This window comes from Argentina silus (genome assembly GCF_951799395.1).
Source record: "Argentina silus genome assembly, chromosome: 8".
Lineage (NCBI taxonomy): Eukaryota > Metazoa > Chordata > Actinopteri > Argentiniformes > Argentinidae > Argentina > Argentina silus.
The window spans coordinates 299,298-319,776 of NC_139662.1; the positions used below are offsets into that span (position 1 = coordinate 299,298).

At 40.5% G+C, this 20,479-nt stretch overlaps 1 protein-coding gene across 1 annotated transcript in view; it reads left to right on the forward strand.

The window, feature by feature from the left end:
• LOC310808831 (cytochrome P450 3A19-like) overlaps positions 1–20,479 on the forward strand; it is a gene marked incomplete at both ends in the record, with an annotated part of 73,458 nt that overhangs the window by 11,608 nt on the left and 41,371 nt on the right. The window contains 4 exon segments of the mRNA XM_083675932.1: positions 3,441–3,601; positions 6,387–6,462; positions 6,465–6,606; positions 6,798–6,960. Coding sequence (XP_083532058.1) covers positions 3,441–3,601; positions 6,387–6,462; positions 6,465–6,606; positions 6,798–6,960 — 542 coding nt within the window.

Here is a 20,479-nt window from a genome sequence, read left to right on the forward strand (position 1 = left end):
GGTAATGCTCTGCCAGACCTATATTGCAGCGATTGTTGTTTGTTTTTTTAGGATGTTTTGCCCTCCTCTTCAGCAAATTAAATGCATGTTCTATAGGATTCTATAGGATTCTCTTTTTGGCCCTGAATAATTTCCTAGTTGCTATGGCAGTATGTTTTGGGTCATTGTCCTGCTGTATGGTGAAATGCCGTCCAATGAGTTTGGAGCAATTAACTTGTACTTGGACTGACAAGATGTTTCTGAACACTTCTGAATTCATCCTCATCAAAGGAGACAAGTGAGCCAGTTACAGTGGAAGCCATACATGCCCAAGCCATAACACCCCCTCCCCCATATTTCACAGATGATGTGGGATGCTGTGGATATTGGGCAGTTCCTTTTTTTCTCCACACTTTACACTTGCCATCACTCTGGTACATGTTTTTCCAGAACTCTGCAGGCTCTTTTAGGTACTTTTTAGCAAAGTACTTCCTTGCCATTAGAAGTCTTCCTTGCCATTTGCGATTTCTTAGCTCACCAGTGCTTTCTTTCCTTTTAATGAAGTTCCAAACTGTTGATTTTGGTCGGTTTAAGGTTTTGGCTATGTTTCATTTTTTTCTGATATTTCAGCATCATAATGGCTTCCCTGACTTTCAATAACATCTCTTTGGTCCTCATGTTGACAAGACACCAATAGCAGACTGCACAAATTATGTGATGGAACACACCTGACGAACACACCTGTCAAGCCAATTGTCCCATCACTTTAGTGTAGCCTGAAATAGGGGGATTATGCATAAAAATGTTGTAATTTCTGAATGATAAACCAATATATACACAAATAACATCAAATAAAAGATGAGAATCTCTACGTTCTCATTTCAACTCCAAAAAGAAGAAAAAATGCTTCACTGTCCCATTACTTTCGCACGGTACTGTATAACCTTCGTGGAAAAGGGTTCTACATGGAACCCAAAAGGTTTCTTCAAAGGGAGAGTGGAAGAAGAACCCTTTTTGGTTCTAGGTAGCACTTTTTTTCTAATAGTGCAGGATCTGTGATGGGTCTGTCTGTCTCTATCTACGGTATATTCGCTTGAATGCCACAGCCTATTTGAGTATTGTTGCTGACCATGTGCATCCCTTCATGGCCACAATTGACCCATCAATGGCTACTTCCAGCATGATAATGCACCATGTCACAAAGCAAAAGTTGTCTTAAACTGGTTTCATGAACATGACAATGAGTTCAGTGTTCTTCAGTGGCCTTCCCAGGATCTGAATCCAATAGAACACCTTTGGGATGTGGTAGAACGGGAGATTCACATCTTGAAAGTGAACCTGAAAAATCTGCAGGAATTGAGTGATGCAATCATGTCATCATGGACCAGAATCTCAAAGGAATGTTTCCAACATCTTGTGGAATCAATGCCACGAAGAATTGAGGCTATCTTTGTTTTTGCTGGTGTGTAGGATCTATGATGGCCGTCAGCCCATCCTGTGTATCATGGACACAGCCATGATCAAAACCATCCTCATCAAGGAATGCAACTCCCTTTTCACTAACAGGAGGGTAATACGCTGAATTGAAGTTGTTGTATGGGGAAAAAAACATAAGGACTCCTTAAATAGATAATATCATTGTTATTATAGCATTATTAATAGTAGGTTAATCTTGCAGTATATAATTATTATTATTTTTCTAGAATATCTATCTCAAAGGGCCTCTGTATGACGCCGTGTTTATCGCTGAGGATGATGCATGGAGACGGATCCGCAGTGTCCTGTCTCCCTCCTTCACCAGTGGGCGGATCAAAGAGGTACAGTCCCATCTCTCCTCTCCTTCTTTCATTCATTCCTTTATACAACACAAATAAATGAATGACTAACAACTCTGATGCGCGCGCGTGTGTGTGTGTGTGTGTGTGTGTGTGTGTGTGTGTGTGTGTGTGTGTGTGTGTGAGAGTGTGTGTGTGATTTGTACTATGTGTATAGTGTGTATTCATTGTTGTTTGTTGTTGTGTGAAGCAGCAACTTTAATTAATTAATCCAAGACAAATTTTCATCCGGGACAATAAAGTATATTTGATCTTATCTTCGATAAGTTCAGTGGTCAGATGACAGAGTATAGAATAATAGTTCATCTTTGGAGTCACTTATTCTTTGACATAATGTATCCTGTATGGATGTATATTCTCAGGCTATATAAACATTAAAATAATTCCTGTTTCAAACATGATATTAATATATGTTTTGCACATATTAATCCACGTATCAATCATGATATTTTTCCATGTATCCTTCCCAACTCAGATGCTCAGGATCATGAAGCAGCACTCTGGTAACTTGGTCAGCAATCTGAAGAAGACGGCTGATAACGATGAGCCCATTGAACTAAAGGAGTGAGTATTTATCTCCGAGACGATAAGGTGAATTTGTAATTTCAGTGAACTCCCCGTTTAATTTTGTAGTTGTGGTTCTGGTAGTCAGAGATTGTGTGGTTGTGTTCCAGGTTCTTTGGACCATACAGTATGGATGTGGTCGTCAGTACTTCATTCAGTGTCGACATCGACTCCCTCCACAACCCCTCCGACCCCTTTGTGACCAACATCAAGAAAATGCTCAAGTTTGACATCTTCAGCCCACTGTTCCTCACAGTCGGTACAACTGCCCCCATATAACTTTCAGTCATTTTGTGCTTAATAAATGAAGCTATTGATTTCATTGATTAGACTGACATAAACCACACTGCCAATGGTTTGCGCTCTACTCATTTGACAAACACATGGGCCCTGTCCAGAACCAACCTCTAGTTCCTAAATGCTGGACACTTGGAGATCTGAGTGGATTGGATACAGAAGTGTCTAGGGATAGAGCCTAGGAGTTGTTTCTGGACAGGGCTGTGCATTGAATAGGATTGGAGTCACGTATCATGGTATTTCCTGTTCCTGTTTGTAACCGTGGCATTTCCTGTCCGTCCAGCATTCTTCCCCTTCATGGGTCCTGTTATGGCAAACAAGGAGGTATCCCTATTCCCTGCCTCGGTCACAGATTTCTTCTACGCTGTCTTTCAGAAGATCAAGTCCAATCGCGTGGCTAGCACCAGGAAGGTATGTAAATATATCTGATCAAATATACGATCTTCAGCCAGTATTGTGTAATACAATTGTAGAGATTTGGTAGCATCTGGTAGTTCTCATGTGATTTTGATCTGACGTAAGCCTGCTTCCAGAGTCGGGTAGATTTCCTGCAGCTGATGATAGACTCGCAGAAAGACAGCAACTCAAAGGGAGAGGAGCAGAGTAAAGGTGCCTGCCTTAAACACACACACACACACACACACACACACACACACACACACACACACACTGTATACTAGCATCTAACACACACACATACAGTACCTGCCTCAAACACCTATACCTACAAACACACCTACCACCCCATTTCTCCCATCATCATAGGATTGAGTGACCATGAGATCTTGTCCCAGGCAATGATGTTCATCTTTGCTGGCTATGAGACCACCAGTAGCTCTCTGTCCTTCCTGGCCTACAATCTGGCAACCAACCCTCACATCATGACCAAGCTGCAGGAGGAGATAGACACTGTGTTTCCCAACAAGGTAACCCCTCTGCAGACTCCTATATAGTACTATTCATGTGGAACAGGTGATAGTGACAGTCACAGTGTGATAGTGACATGATAGTGACAGTGTTTTAGAGGGTACTGATGAGTGTGTAACCCCTGTGCACTGCAGACTCCTACAGATGGTTAGATAGGTGACAGTATTTTGCAGTGTGCTAATGTGTCTGTAGCATCCCTGTGCAGACTTCTGCCCAGTATTATTCATTTGAAACAGGAAGTAGATAGGTGTTGTTGGAATCTTCAGAATAGTTAAAAGGCCAGTACCTGAGGACCTGAGGGATCTACAGGGTATATACCTTAAAAGCATGTCTGACATGCAGTGGTGTGCATGACCATAGAGTGATTTCTAAACTAATACAATTATCTTAAAATAAATTATAAAACTAACAGGTAATCAGTGCAGAGACTTGTGTGATATGTGCTCTCCATCTGACTCGTGCTGCTGCATTTTGTATCATTTGCCAAGAGCTTTATTTGGTCGACCAGACAGGAGAGTGTTACAGTAATCAAGGTTGCTAGTAATACAAGCATGCATTCGTCTCTCAGTGTCAGCCTGGGAGAGGAAAGGTTGCACCTTTACAGCTGTGTTCTGTAAAGGTCCATGTAATATTCAAGCGTTCTAAAAGCTTCCTAACGGTTGTAATGACTATCTTTAATCGGTAGCGATCAGGGAACAAGATCCCTTATAATAAATCCCTTATGAATAAATATTTCATTTACGAACGCTGTTTTGGTTCGGAAAACACGCTTTTTAAAATGCAGTGTCCTACCTGACATTCGGTTTGCATATAAACATGTTGTGAGTGCCAGGGGTGTTCTAGGGGAGTAGACTGACCTTTCTCTGGTGGCTGCCTCTCCCAATCGTGTGCGCATGTAGAAACACAACAGCTAATGTCCAACACTGCAAGTTCATTTCGGGGGGATATATTATTATTAGGGAGGATGTTGTTGTTTGGACAACTTCAGACAGAATTTCTCCACGATGGCAGATTTCCTGCAAACTTACTTACTCTTCTTTAAGTGATACAAATATGTTTTAGTCACATTCTTGATATGGGTTTCAAAATTAAGATCTGAGTCAATGGTAACACCTTGTTTTTTTGCCTGGTGCTTAGTGTTACTGTAAGTAGTGTCTTTAAGTGTGCAGACAGTTTGACTAGGACAAGAACAAAGAGCATTTTGGCATCAGCATTAATTAATTAATTCTAAGGTCATTAAGAACCTAGTTAATAACTTAACAACATAGTGCTATCTCAGTGCTATGATCGGCACAAAAGCCAGATTGGAACATGTCAAAGGTACAGTTGGGAAGAAGGAGATTATTTAACAGTTTGAACACCTTTTTTTCAAGAATTATTATTTTTTTGCTTAAAAAGGGAAGGTTGGAGATTGGCCTAAAATCGCAAAGGACTGAAGAGTCTAAGTTACTTTTCTTCAGGAGGGGTTTCACCATGGTAGTTTTAGGTGCAGATGAACAGACCCCCACTTTGCTGAGCATTTCTGTATGACCACTGCAAAAGAGTTCATAGTGCTTCCATGTGGTGGAAGGTGGGGTAACAAGTCATCAAACACATCTTCAGGTCTTGCCTGAGTGATCCTCCTCACCTAATATTGGTTCTCTTATCTCAGAAGTATGTTGCAAATTCCTCACATTTGTAGGTGGAGAGCAGATCACCAGGTGTCTTGTGGGCGGGATTTATAAGGCTGTCAATCGTTGAAAAGAGCACTGTTTGAGTTGTTATGATTCATTATCAATTTTGAGAAATGATCCCGTCTGTCTCGGCGTTTTTTTATTGCCTTATTAAAAGCAGAAAGATGCTCTCGAAGAATATCAAGGTGGACCTGCAGTTTTTGTCCGCTCAGACTTTCTGCAAATTCTTTTAAATTTGGCCACAGCCTTTTTCAGTTTGACTGGTGCTACAGAGTCGATAGTTGCCCTTAGTTTGGTGTTGAAGCTGGTTGCTAAATCATTATCACAGGAGGAAGCTGTTGATGGTGTACTATTCATATTCATATTCATCATGAAATTCTCATCTGCTCAGCGACATGGCTAGATAAATAATAGAGTGAAAATATATTTTTCCCCACTTCTAATAGACTGACATGCATTCATGTTTAGCCAGGTTTCAGATAAAAACATTACAGTGCAGCTTTCGCTCTGAGATAAGATCAATAAAGGTTTTGCCAGATAGGGACCTAATATTCAAAAGCACCATGGTAATGTTCTCTGGGCTGTTCGGTGCTGCCCGGCCACAGTTAATGGAATGGATACCAAGTTATTCACATTTGAACCACCTGACAGTTTTCTTGTAGTCTGTCGACTGTGATAGGAAATAATAGACTGTAGCACATTCAGTATTCCAAGCAGTCAATCCACTAAAAGCAGCCCAGTTTAGTGGCATTTTGACTTCTGATTGATCCTTGTGTACATCTATCATTTACATTGTTCAGTGGAATCTAAATGTATTTTCTTCTAACTATCAAGATAACATTATTTAGCGATTTTTTTGTTTATTCATGTATAACAAAAAAGCAAGACACTATTACACACGTACATTGAAAGTAATGGCGTTCTGTATGCGGGTGTCATGAAATTAGGCTATGCAGATTAGAATAAGTATAGTACTGTGTTCATTTCCCCCCCAAAAAACACAAAAAACTAACAGCTCTTCAGATTTGCGACGAAAAAGAGTTAGTTCTGGGCTACGGCTACGTGAACGACCAATCACTAGTGCTCATGTGAGTGTAATATCCCTGTGCAGGCTCCTATCCAGTACGAGGCTCTGATGCAGATGGACTATCTAGACAGCGTGATCAACGAGTCTCTCAGGTTGTACCCCATCGACTTGAAAGAGTCGCCAAGAAATCTGTTGAGATCAGCGGCATCACCATCCCCAAGGGTATGGTCGTCATGATACCCATCTGGACCTTGCACCGTGACCCCGATGTGTGGGAAGACCCAGAGGAGTTCAAACCAGAGAGGTAATGGGCCACATCTTAACCACAACCACAATATCAATCACAACAGCAACGATAAGAGCAGTGTTCCACAAACAACCATAAAACAAACCTAAATGCGACGACCAAACACAAACAGGTTTCTTCAACCATGTATAACCATCATATTACTGTGATTTAATTGATATGTTCTTTAACCCCTACACCGTGTGTAGGTTCAGGAAGGAGAACAAGGAGAGCATCGACCCATACACCTACATGCCGTTCGGGTTGGGCCCACGGAACTGTATCGGGATGCGATTCACTCTGGTATTGATGAAACTGGCGATGGTGGAGATTCTACAGAGGTTCAACTTCACCGTCTGCAAAGAGACAGAGGTGAGACAAAATAATGATACAATGATTGTAAATATAATTTTGTACCTATGACTTTGTTGCGTTTCTATATGTAGCAGAGGTGATTTTGGAATCACACTCGCGTGATGAGGTAGCCCTGCCTGAGACATGTAAACTGAAGTGTCGCCCTCAGACCTTGAGGATGTCCTCTTGGCTTAATAGTAGCGTTTGTGTCTTCCACATGGGAGACCCGGGTTTGAACCCCCATACTACAATTCTGTACTTGCGTACTGCATGAGTATGTACTCCCCATTTAATTTCCCAGATTGCATTTTTCAGTACTAGGCGCCAATCATCCTCAGTATAGGCTACCTACTAAATGATGGAAGTGTGAGATTTAAAAAAAAGCTATTTGTATTTCTGCAAAACTCCCTCGAGACTTCATAGGGCCATTTTAATGTATGTCGACCCAAGAGAGGTTGTCCAGGAGTTTGAGTTTATTTGAATTTATAGTGCAATGCTACCCGAACGTAACAGTGACACTGTGTTAGGTAACATTCATAGTGTAACGCTGACATCTGTTTTACTCGTTCCTTCATACTTTAACTGTGTGTCAACTCTCACCAGATCCCCATTGAGATGGACCTGTTCCGCTGCCAGGAGTCCAACGACAACCAGCTCAAAGCAGACAGCCAGTGATGAGGATCTGCCCTGCTGCAGGTCTCTCAGTTATTATGTTACACATAGATCTAGGATCAGCCCCAACACTGGCTACTTTCAAAAATGGGAAAAAATAAAAAAAAAGGGCTTCGCTTTTGCCTTAAATTGAAACTAAATTGGCGCTAATAATTGCACTGTGACCCTAAAATGCACTGTGACTTTTATTCTTTTTTTTATGTCTTTTATGCGTTTTTATTCTAATTTTTCTTTCATGCTCTTTCCTTTTTATCTATTTTACGTAAAGCACTTTGAATTGCCTCTGTGTATGAAATGTGCTATATAAATAAACTTGCCTTGCCTTGCCTTGCCTTGCCTCGCCTCTGGGCTCTGCTGCTACTGTATGCTGCTCTCTTTGTATCTGTCTATTAGTGGAGGTCCAGGACTCGTTGTACAGAGACAGTTGTTGTCTGTCGTCTGCAGTGCAGGGATTTGCATGTGACTTGTGTATGTTTTGTACTTGTCTGGTAGTGGGTCTCTATCATCACGCTAAAAACGTGTGTATAATCACAAACTAAATCATAACATGAGAATGAACAACATGCCATCAAAACATGACAATAAATAGGTGTTAGATTAGATTCAACTTTATTGTCATTGTGCAGAGTACAAGTACAGAGACAACGAAATGCAGTTAGCGTCTAACCAGAAGTGCAAAAAAGCAGAAAAGTGCAATGTGAACAATATATACAGGTAGAGCAGTATAAGCAATATATGAGCAGTATAAGTAGTGCAGTATAAGCAGTATATGAGCAGTATAAGCAGTATATGAGCAGTATAAGTAGTGCAGTATAAGCAATATATGTATTAACAGTAACATTATAAGCAGAATAAATATAGAATGCAGTATGAACAGTATAAGCAGTATATGAGCTGTATAAGTAGTGCAGTTACCAATGTATTGGGTCTATCTATGGGTATCGTAGTGCAGCAGTAGTCAAAATGTACCTGCATTTTATCGGTTGAAGTGCCATCTCATCTGTCATAAGATTTGACTTGTAAAACTGAAAAGTAGGATACAACTAATAGCCTAAATGTATAAACACAGACCACAACCAAAAAACAACATGGGAAAATCGTTTACGCATCCTCTGCAGCAGGAACAGTGCAGAGAAAAAGTATGTACAGTAAACCCCATAACTGAATACACTTCATACGCTTCAGCGCGACACAGAACGCCTATACTGCAACAAAGTAAAAAGATGAGACAGACACGTGTCTTCAATAACTTGCATGTTTAATCAAAATACAAGCATTCGGCACATCGTTAACTTGTAGGAAAGTTTAATCAGGTTTTATCAATTGTATTATTTTAAATGTGAAATAAATAGCATCAGTGCAGAGGCTATAACACACTACAAAAGTCACATTAAATCACGGAAAGTAGGCTAGGCTAATTAACGGAACTATATGAATATACAGCCGGAGCCTAGTCCAGGGTTCTGAAAGCGACAAGTAACAAGTGTGCCCATCAACTGTCTAGATATTAGGCCTATACGTAACATTTAGTCCTCCACTTTATATCACAGCCAGTATAACGTTTAAAATGACTACAAAACAAAAGCAATATAGTCTACAGTGAACGGCGCATTGTCCATTTGTCATACATGTCCAAACAGACCCGCTCACTTGAATAGGAAAGTAGCGCGGCGGTTCGTTGCTTCAGCAAACCTCTCGATGACTTTACTGTTGAAATCCATCTGTCCCTGGATCAATGCATTTTCAATGGAAATCATGTCAAGGCCGTTCAGTCGCTGGTGTCTGTTCTGTTCTGACAGATGTATAATGTCTTTGAATCCAGCCGATGCCCAAATAGTCTCCACCAAAAATCATACATGGGAAACAGAACAGCGCATGTTTCGAGGCGGTAGCGGTTAGCCATCTCTTTTTGTCAAACCATTCCTGTTGGCCCTAAACGTTTTATCTCCAACTTCTCTTCCAAAGGCAATGTACTAAACCGCATGGTCAACAAATAATCTACACGATTCATTGTGAAAACTTTAGCTAGCTAGCATTAGCGATAGACGTACAGTAGATGAACTGAATTGCTTTGTGATTATTTCCTGGCATGTCAGACCACGTTAACGACATTAGCGTTTAATAGTTTTTCGCCACCTGTTGCTAGGCAGAATTCATACCCAATATAATTTGCGTGAGGTTTTCCCTGCTTACGCCAAACACGCTCACGTTGTTCCCCTCGCAACGATGGGGCAAGAGTGCTCCGCTGCCCCACAGCAGAAAGACGGGACAGGGAGCGCAGTCCGCACACACTAGTAATTACTAGTAATTAGTAATTACTCCAAAAACAGCACTATACGGATTATGAGTCAAGTTTTATATATTTATACACACCAATTTCACCATTTAATCTATTTTGTATTAAATATAAAATACTTATTATTATTACTAATAAAAAATATGACTAATAATTGTTTCGTATTTGTAATGTACTTTATGAGACTTTATGTTTGTAATGTACTTTATAAAGAAAAAAACCCTGTATATCCCCAAATTTGATTCTATGCAATATGTTTTTTCAAATGTTGTATTTGTCTTGTAGGCTACTTTTGTGTAAGCCGTATATTGTGGGTAAAATGCACTATAAATTCAAATGAACTTAAACTTAAATGTGTATTGCAGTGGAATCCTAACTCGAGATCCGCGTGTTAATCGAATCAATTTCCCATTGACATGAATGCAAGATTTACGCGCGCGGATTTGGAGTTAGGATTCCACCCAAAATGCGTTGCTATTGGTATCATTATGACGTTGATATGTACACAGAATTGAGAATGTTCTGCAATAATACACAAAGTTCTTGAACTTTTAGTTCAGTGGCATAACGAGCTAAGACGCAACCTGAACCTGTGCAATCAGTATTACCAGAGTGAGATATAAAGAGATTATAACCGGAAGATTCGGCGCTTATACACAGCCTACTGACTGAGGTAGGCTAATGTAGGCCAGAGATGTAGTATAGTTGACATATAGTATAGTTTTATAACACTTGTATTTGTAAATACTTGAGACGGCATAGGCCGACTACCTTTACAGCATTTGGACAAGGGACGCGTAAAAATGTCCCTGAGAGATATCTGTCACTAGGAGATGATATTCCCATTAAGTCGAATTCAGCGTTGGATATTTCTATATGCCTAAAAACTCACATCTTTAGAAAGGCCTTCCTTTAGGTCCTGTCCTCTTGTTGTTGTTAGTGTTTTGTTTGTGTTTTTGTTTGTGTGTCTATTGCACTCAACTGCACAGGCTTTGAAATTGTTGGCTACAAATGAAAAACACATTCCAAATAAAATATATTTTTTATTATTATTAGAGACCTAAATGCATGAATTGAATTAGGGCTATTTTAATTTTGCGGAGGTCTTCTGCTTGTTAGCCTATAGGCTCCTACCTGTACCAGGCCGATTCCAGTTAATGAAATGTGCCCATTATATGGCCACTGATATTTGACCTGTTGACCACAATTGTAGGCTATATTTCAAGGCGTGTCAACAAACATTGCCAGCCAACCCACACTGGAAGCTTTTGCTGACTCTAACATAGGCCTCTGACAGGACCAAGTCACTTCGAACCATTGCATCGAACGCTGATAAGAGTTGTTAGGCAGTGAATTACCATGATAGTCATTCCAAACCCATTATGACGCCAGCCGAATGCACATTATAGATAATAACATTTCTTTGCTGCCAATCGGTGTACTGGTATTTGTTGACTGATTCAGAAGGGCAAACTCAAAGATTGTTATACCATTCTCATTTGGGGAATCTTTCTGACATTCCTGTTGCATTATAGTATGGGTGTGTGGAGATTATTTCAATCATTTTTGTTTGTGTTCTATCTACTGTAGGTGCATAAAAACAATGGAGGTGAAAATATATATGAGTATTGAGGATATCAGGAAGGAGCATGAGAGGATTAAGACAGAGAAGGCAGAGTTTGAGAAAAAGATAGAGGAATATGAGAAACAAAAGAGAAGGGACCAAAAAGTTAGGCAGAGGGAAAGGCAGAAAGACTGCAGGAGGACAGGAATGAGTTCAATAGGGAGAGGGAGGAGATGGACAGTGGGATCAAGATCCTCATGATGGAGATTGAGAAAGAGAAGGAGTCCTCAAAGGAGATACTTAGAAAGTCTGAGAAGGCAGAGGCAGAGTTAAATATGATGAGGAAGGAGAGCGTGAAAATCCAAAGAGACGGACAGAAGGTGGAGCAAGAAATGCTCAGGATGTGGAAGGAGAAGGAGACATTTCTCAAGGCCAAGAAACAGATGGAGAAAGAGATGGAGAAAAATATGGTGGCAGTCAAGAGGAGAGAGGCCCTGGTGATGGAGGCCGAAGAAAGACTTAAACTGAGCAAGGAAAAAGAGAAGGAAGAGCAGGAGAAGGAGACCTCAAAGGAGATGCTTAGAAAGACAGAGAAGGTCGGAGCAGAGTTGCAAATGATAAAGAAGGAGTGGATGAAAATCAAAAGAGACGGGCAGAAGGTGGAGCAAGAAATGCTTGGGATGTGGAAGGAGAAGGAGACATTTCTCAAGGCCAAGAAACAGATGGAAAAAGAAATGGAGGCAGTCAAGAGGAGAGAGGCCCTGGTGATGGTGGCTGAAGAAAGAGCGAAACAGAGTCTGGAAAAAGAGAAGCTAGAACAGGAGAGGGAGACATTGAAGAAGGTGAGCATGGTGACGATTAGAGAGATGGTAGAGAACCTATAGACTAAGTAGATGAAGGTGATTGTTGCTAGTTTTACTATAGCATTTAGTCCATGACCTTCAACTCTCAGTTGAATTTGTCCAATTCTTGTCTCACCTTGCACTCCCCTCTGATGTTACTTTTTTAATTTCAGATGAACGATGGCTCCAGATATGCAGATATGCCCCAACCCTCATGTTCTCTGATGGCTCAGCTGGTACACAATCAGGCAAACCAGGGGACGAGCCTTTCTGTCAAAAGCCTTGTTGATGTGGCCCTGGCTGAGAGCGTGTGGGGGTGCAGAGATAAGACAGGGGACTGCACATGCCGACACCGTTAGCCTGGAACCCTCAACACAATTGGCCGCTATTTAGGGATACATAGCAAATCAATTTATATAGTTGTCTTAAGTTCAATAAATTAAGTTGAACATTAAATTAAATTGACTTCCTTTCTCTACCACTGTGACTGCTTGTGGCATTTATTATTATAGAAAGTCTTACTTGTGATCACCGTGATGTATGTAGCTGAAGATGAATGTAGCTATTTATTTTAAGTCGCTCTGGATAAGAGCTTCTGCTAAATTACTCAAACGTAGGCCTAAAGTACATCCGTAAAATAATGTATCCATTTCCTTTTAACCATCTCTAAACCCTAGATGGCAGTATTTACTCTTACACCAGAAACGTGACCAGTTGCACGTGTGGATGCAGAATAAATAGCCCTCCCAGTCTGTTTCTGCAAGGAACTTCTAATTTATGGATTCTCTACATATGTTGAGAGTCTTGTCAAGTCTGAATATGTTAGAGTTGGGGTTTGTCCTCTACCTCCAAATATAAACGAGGACAATCACTTTGTTTTTCATACAGGTACCACTATTGTATGTATTTCTATTATCAAGGTTTCTATTACTTTACCATACTATGAAACTAATTGAATATGTTTTTAAGCGTCCAAAAAGCATTGATACCATTTCCAAGCACTCCAAGAATCATTTTGCGTTGCTGCTACAGCAGCCGCGCAATGTCAACACTTTACACACGCACTGGTGTAGCATGTAACATTAAAATCCATCAACTTCATATCAAACCATTGATGATTGGTGAACTTGTTGGATCAGTTAAGGCCTGTGCCAGAAATCAGTACACACACCAATCACACAATGGGACTATAACAGACACATACAGTGCATTCTGAAAGTATTCAGACCCCTTCACTTTTTCCGCATTATGTTATGTTACAGCCTTATTTTAAAATAGATTAAATTATTAATCTAATCATTAATCTACACACAATACGCAATAATGACAAAGGTGCTTCAACAAAGAACTGAGTAAAGGGTCTGAATACTTATGTAAAGGTGATATTTCAGTTTTTTATTTTGAATAAATTAGCAACAATTTCTAAAAACCTGTTTTCACTTTGTCATCATGGGGTATTGTGTGTCGATTGATGAGGAAAAAAAAATGTTGAATCCATTTTAGAATAAGGCTGTAACATCACAAAATGTGGAAAAAGTTAAAGGGTCTGAATACTTTCCGAGAGCACTGTATTTACATCTTGATTCACAGAATCACGCCTTGTACACACTTGCAAGTGATAGCAACGCCCATCACCTGTCCCAATAAAGAGATGCTCCAAGCGCACCATTTCATCCTTTCCACTCTTCACTCTCTGACTGTCTGAAGTGTACTGTAGTTGTGTTGTTGTAGCTGGCTACACCTCAGCCTATGATTCTCACGGGGCGTTAGATTGTCTCTGATAGAATCCTACGGTTCAGCTCGACATTCAACGACGATTTTCACCTTCTGAGCACCTGTTAACTCTCTGAGCTAGCAGGCTAACCTGTGAGCTCTCAATTCTTTGTTATTGTTGAACCCTAGCTCAACAATAATTCCTCAGGTTATTATTATAACTTGCTAGGTCATATGTGTAGGCTACAGCTAGCACTTGGGACGGTCGGCTAACTAAGTTACTTGTTGTTTCCGGACAGCTGAGAACCTTGGCTAGCTTTGACAAGCTAATATTGAGAAATATTAGCACCCTGTTTGCAGGAGGGTTGGCCAGCTTGTGTTTGTAGCCCTGGGACTACTGAGCACTTTCTAGTTTGACATAATTCCTAGTTAGTTACCTCGTATAATGATCTAGAATATGCCAGTTCTCTCTAGTGTGAGACCAGTGCCATATCTAACTATGCGGGTACCAGTTCCCTGTGGTAGCACGTGGGTGGAGTAATGCTGAGGTGTGCTGATATTGTACCTGCTTGTTGCTTCGTGCGCTGTATCTAAACTAGTCAACTACACTATCTACAACTACACTGTCTATCACAACTAAGTCAACTAATAAACATGGGCTACGCATATCTTAAACATGCCTGTGTCTGTGTGTTTGTGTGTGTGTGTGTGTGTGTGTGTGTGTGTGTGTGTGTGTTTGCATACATGTGTTTTTTCGGGGATGCATAGAAAGTCTTCCAGCTGTTCCAATGAGAACATCCATCCATAGACCTATGCATTTAATTCTGGTTTGTTTATAACTAAGAGGAAGACACGGTTATCATCAAAAACCACTAGTTATCATCAAAAATGATGGTCACAGTTTGCTAAAAAAAAGTACCTAAAAAGCCTGCAGAGGTCTCGTAAAAATGAAAGTTTGGAGAAAAAAGGATCTGCCCAAGGTTTACAGCATACCACCTCATCTGTGAAACATGGTGCAGGGGGTGTTAGGTTTGGGCATGTATAGTTGCCATTAGAACTTGTTAACTTGTCTTAATTGATGATTGTACCTGCTGACGGCAGCAGCAGAATGTATTCTGAAGTGCACAGAAACATCTTGTCTGCTTGAGTGCAAATGCGTCCAAATGCATTGGATGGTGCCACACCATACAATAAAACAATGCCATAGCCAAAACACTGCCATAGCAACTAGTGGAAAGATCTTGATTGGCCAAGTCAATCTTCAGATTAAAATTCAATTGAACATGCATTACATTTCCCTAATGATAAGAATTTAGGCAAAAAGACCTCAAAACAAACAACAACTGAAGATGGCTGCAGTACAGGCCTAGCAGAGCATCACCAAAGAAGATGCCCAGCGTCTGGTAGGGTTAGTGGGTTGCAGACTTCAGGCAGTTATTGTCCACTAAATACTAGTGGATTGTCCACTAAATACTAAACATGACTGCTTCATATGGACATTTGATAAGTCTGTCCCATTACTTTTGGGTACACTGAAATAGGGGGACTATGCATAAAAAGTGGGGTAATTTTTGAATGGTGAAACCAATGTGTACACAAATACCGTCAAATAAAAGCTGAGAATCTCTACTTGTAATAATTGTTTAATTTCAAATCTAAACGTTTGGAGTATAGAGCCGAAAGAACAAAAAATGTTTTGTTGTCCCATTACTTACACAGGCAGGGGTTTGGGAAAGTGAACAACATTTGATGGTGAATACATACTGTATGTCAAACCCCAGCCTGACCACTCCGTTCTTCCACCTCGGCTGGCCGCCTCTAAGAGGATGGAGTGGTTGCGCTAGTTGGTCACGGCTTTTCACTGTCTTGGCACCCCGGTGGTGGAACGAGCTTCCCAGTGCGGTCAGGACTGCAGAGTCACTACCTATCTTCCGCCGTAGATAGAAGACCCATCTCTTCAGGCTACATCTTGACTGTCCCTCCTAAAGACCTCTTCACCTTCCACTACCCACCTGTACAGTACCTCTAATGTAAAGCATTTTTAAAAAGCATTGTGACTACCAATGGCCCATCTGCTAAATGTCAAAAATTTAAATGTAAATGTGGTGAAAATGGGTGAAGTGTCTAGCCCCAAATTTACAAAAAATGGTTAGGGCATAAACCCAATATTTTCATGTTTTATTCATTTTTCCAGAGAACAGATTGGTGTTGAATTGTGGGATATATGAAGGATTGCCCCTTTTAAAAGGCTACCCATAATTGGCAATTAGGGCACTTGAAATTAGCCAAATAAGCCACCTTTTTGGAGTGGTAGGGTCTCTCTCTGATAACCCCCCCCCCCCCCCCCCCTAAAAAGTACCACATAGGTTCTTGACATCAAAGATGAGCATGGAAATTAACAGGCCATGTAGCAATTAAGCTTATTTTATTTTCTCGTGCATGAGGTTATTCGCAGGTTACCTAAATGTTAACCTCGTCCTCAGGCTATCGCTCACAGCGCATATAAGTCTGGAATAACGACGACTCAAACCTGGCCGTAGGGTGATTACTGATTAAAGTACTTGTTATTATTTGATTTCAGCTAATCACACGGCTGCAAGGTGTAGCTTCTTATCAGAAATGTGTGGAATGTGCTGTGGAAGATGATTGATCCGAGGTAAAGCCAATGGCTATGCCCCGTCCCTGTTTTTGACGCTCTTGCTCTTGGCTTAATGAAAGCCAATGAAGTTTAACGCATTGGTCCAACAGACCTTTCGGGCATTTGGGCGGAAGTGTCTGGGAACGAGACTACTTAAATCTTAACATAATATTAACATAATCTTCAGCAGTACATGCTAAGCACAGTGTATCTATGAGAAGATATTCAGCAGTTTGCTCGTACAAAAGTCCTACAATTCCGAAGCGAGTATAAACCAAGGCAATAATTAATATTAAATACATTTAAATACATTCATAAAGTTCTTCATAACCAACATCAGGGAGATGTGACCAGAGAGGTGGTTGAGTGGATCCTGGCTATAAGGGCACACTCTTGCCAACACACATTCTGGTGTGACATGTGCGATGTCTTATTGATCTATGTTGCTTTGGCTGTCTCCATGTGTGGATCATTGTAATCAGGGGTGGGGCTGGCCTTTTAAACACCTGTGCTTTGTTTCATTCAGGGAAAACAAAGAGATTTTTAACATTTCTTTTAAAGAGACAACACACATTTTCTGCCATGCCTCTGTCAATTGATTTGGCTTTAATCAATGGTTTCTTCTTGATGTTGTGTACATGTTTTCATGCCTATGTCACCTTTCAGAGGAAATCAAGGAACCTATCCAGATCTGATGTCGTATTAGATGAGTCAAAGCCTGTCAGAACATAATTTGCTTTTGCTAGATTCTTTTCTTTTCTTTTGTCTAGTATTGGTATACATGGTCGAAATGATGCACTCATGTTTAGTATTTGGTCGACAATACTTTGTATGCAATAACCGTCTGGGACCCATTGACCCCACCAGGTGCTGGGTATCTTCTCTGGTGATATTCTGCCAGGCCAGCCATCTTTTTGCCAGGTCTTTTTGCCCAAAATCTTACCATCAGAAAATGAAATGCATGTTCAATAGGATTTAAATCCAAACATTGACATGGCCAGTCAAGAACTTTCCACTTTTTCGCCCTGAAAATCTCCCTAGCTCCAATGGCAGTATGTTTTGGGTCATTGTCTTACTGTATGATGAAGCGCCATCCAATGAATTTGGAAGCATTGCTTTTACTCGACCAGACAAGATATTTCTGTACACTTCAGAATACATTCTGCTGCTACTGTCAGCAGTAACATCATCAATTATGATAAGTTAGCAAGTTCTAGTGGCAGCTATACATGCCCAAACCATAGCATCCCCTCCACCATGTTTCACAGATGAGATGGTATGCTGTAAACCTTGGGCAGATCCTTTTTTCTCCAAACTTTCCTCTTGCAATCACTCTGATAATATTCATCTTATCTGTCCACAAGACTTTTTTCCACACCTCTGCAGGCTTTTTAGGTACTTCTTAGCAAACTGTAACCCGACTATCCTTTTTAAGAATAACTAGTGGTTTGCATCTTGCAGTGAAGCCTCAGCCATTTGCGATTGCTGAGCTCATCAGTGCTTGATTTTGGCAAGTCTAAGGTTTTGACTATGTTTCAGATTTTTCAGCTTTCACCATTTGTCAATTCCTTTGCTATTGTAATGTATCTAACACCTTGTCCTTTGTTGGGAATGATATTTAAGGAGAGGGACAGCGAGATATTCTTTGGGTTTTGGGTTAGGCCCATCACGGGCATCATTCTCCCGCGTTGTCCTTGACGCACGTTAACGTATGGTTAAAACTTACAGACGTATGTTGTTTTAAATTGTGTTAAATTGGTTATTTTGTTGATACTCTATTCTCATTCTTCCTATGGGCATTAATGTGATGTTGTGCGCTCGATAAAGGTTCTGTTAATCAGGGCTGGCTCTAGCCATTTTGGTGCCCAAGCATAATGGGGAAAAAAACATAAGGGCTCCTTAAATAGATAATATCATTGTTATTATAGCATTATTAATATTCGGTTAATTTTGCAGTATATAATCATTGTTATTTTTCTAGAATTTTTATCTCAACGGGCCTCTGTATGACGCCGTGTTTATCGCTGAGGATGATGCATGGAGACGGATCCGTAGTGTCCTGTCTCCCTCCTTCACCAGTGGGCGGATCAAAGAGGTACAGTCCCATCTCTCCTCTCCTTCTTTTATTCATTCCAACAACACAAATAAATGAATGACTAACAACTCTGACGTGTGTGTGTGTGTTTATGTGATTTGTACTATGTGTATAGTGTGTATTCATTGTTGTTTGTTGTTGTGTGAAGCAGCAACTTTAATTGTCCAAGACAAATTTCCATCCGGGACAACAAAGTATATTTAATCTTATCTTAGATAAGTTCAGTGGTCAGATGACAGAGTTTAGAATAATAGTTCATCTTTGGAGTCACTTATTCCTTGACTATATACATAATGTATCCTGTATGAATGTATATTCTCAGGCTATATAAACATTAAAATAATTCCTGTTTCAAACATGATATTAACCCATGTTTTGCACATATTAATCCATGTATCAATCATCATATTTTTCCATGTATCCTTCCCAACTCAGATGTTCGGGATCATGAAGCAGCACTCTGGTAATTTGGTCAGCAATCTGAAGAAGACGGCCAATAACGAAGAGCCCATTGAACTAAAAGGTGACCTTGGGTGATCTGAAAGGCGCCTCCAAATAAAATGCATCAAAAGAGTGAGTATTTCTCTCCGAGAAGATAAGGTGAATTTGTAATTTCAGTGAACTCCCCCTTTAATTTTGTGGTTGTGGTTCTGGTGGTCAAAGATTGTGTGGTTGTGTTCCAGGTTCTTTGGACCATACAGTATGGATGTGGTCGTCAGCACTTCATTCAGTGTCGACATCGACTCCCTCCACAACCCCTCTGACCCCTTTGTGACCAACATCAAGAAAATGCTCAAGTTTGACATCTTCAGCCCACTGTTCCTCACAGTCAGTACAACTTCCTCCATATAGCTTTCAGTCTCAATCATTTTGTGCTTAATAAATGAAGCTATCGATTTCATTGATTAGACTGACATACACTGTGGAAACACTCTATGAGACCACCAGTAGCTCTCTGTCCTTCCTGGCCTACAATCTGGCAACCAGCCCTCACATCATGACCAAGCTGCAGGAGGAGATAGACACTGTGTTTCCCAACAAGGTAACCCCTCTGCAGACTCCTATATAGTACTATTCATGTGGAACAGGAAATATGATAGTGACAGTATTTTAGAGGGTACTGATGAGTGTGTAACCCCTGTGCACTGCAGACTCCTACAGTATCTATTACTATTGCTTTGGAACAGATGGTTAGATAGGTGACAGTATTTTGCAGTGTGCTAACGTGTCTGTAGCATCCCTGTGCAGACTTCTGCCCAGTATTATTCATTTGAAACAGGAAGTAGATAGGTGTTGTTGGAATCTTCAGAATAGTTAAAAGGCCAGTACCTGAGGACCTGAGGGATCTACAGGGTATATACCTTAAAAGCATGTCTGACATGCAGTGGTGTGCGTGACCATAGAGTGATTTCTAAACTAATACAATTATCTTAAAATAAATTATAAAACGAACAGGTTATTAGTGCAGAGACTTTTATGATATGTGCTCTCCATCTGACTCGTGCTGCTGCATTCTGTATCATTTGCCAATAGCTTTCTTTGGTCGACCAGACAGGAGAGTGTTACAGTAATCAAGGCTGCTAGTAATACAAGCATGCATTCGTCTCTCAGTGTCAGCCTGGGAGAGGAAAGGTTGCATCTTTACAGCTGTGTTCTGTAAAGGTCCATGTAATATTCAACCTTTTTAAAAGCTTCCTAAAGGTTGTAATGACTATCT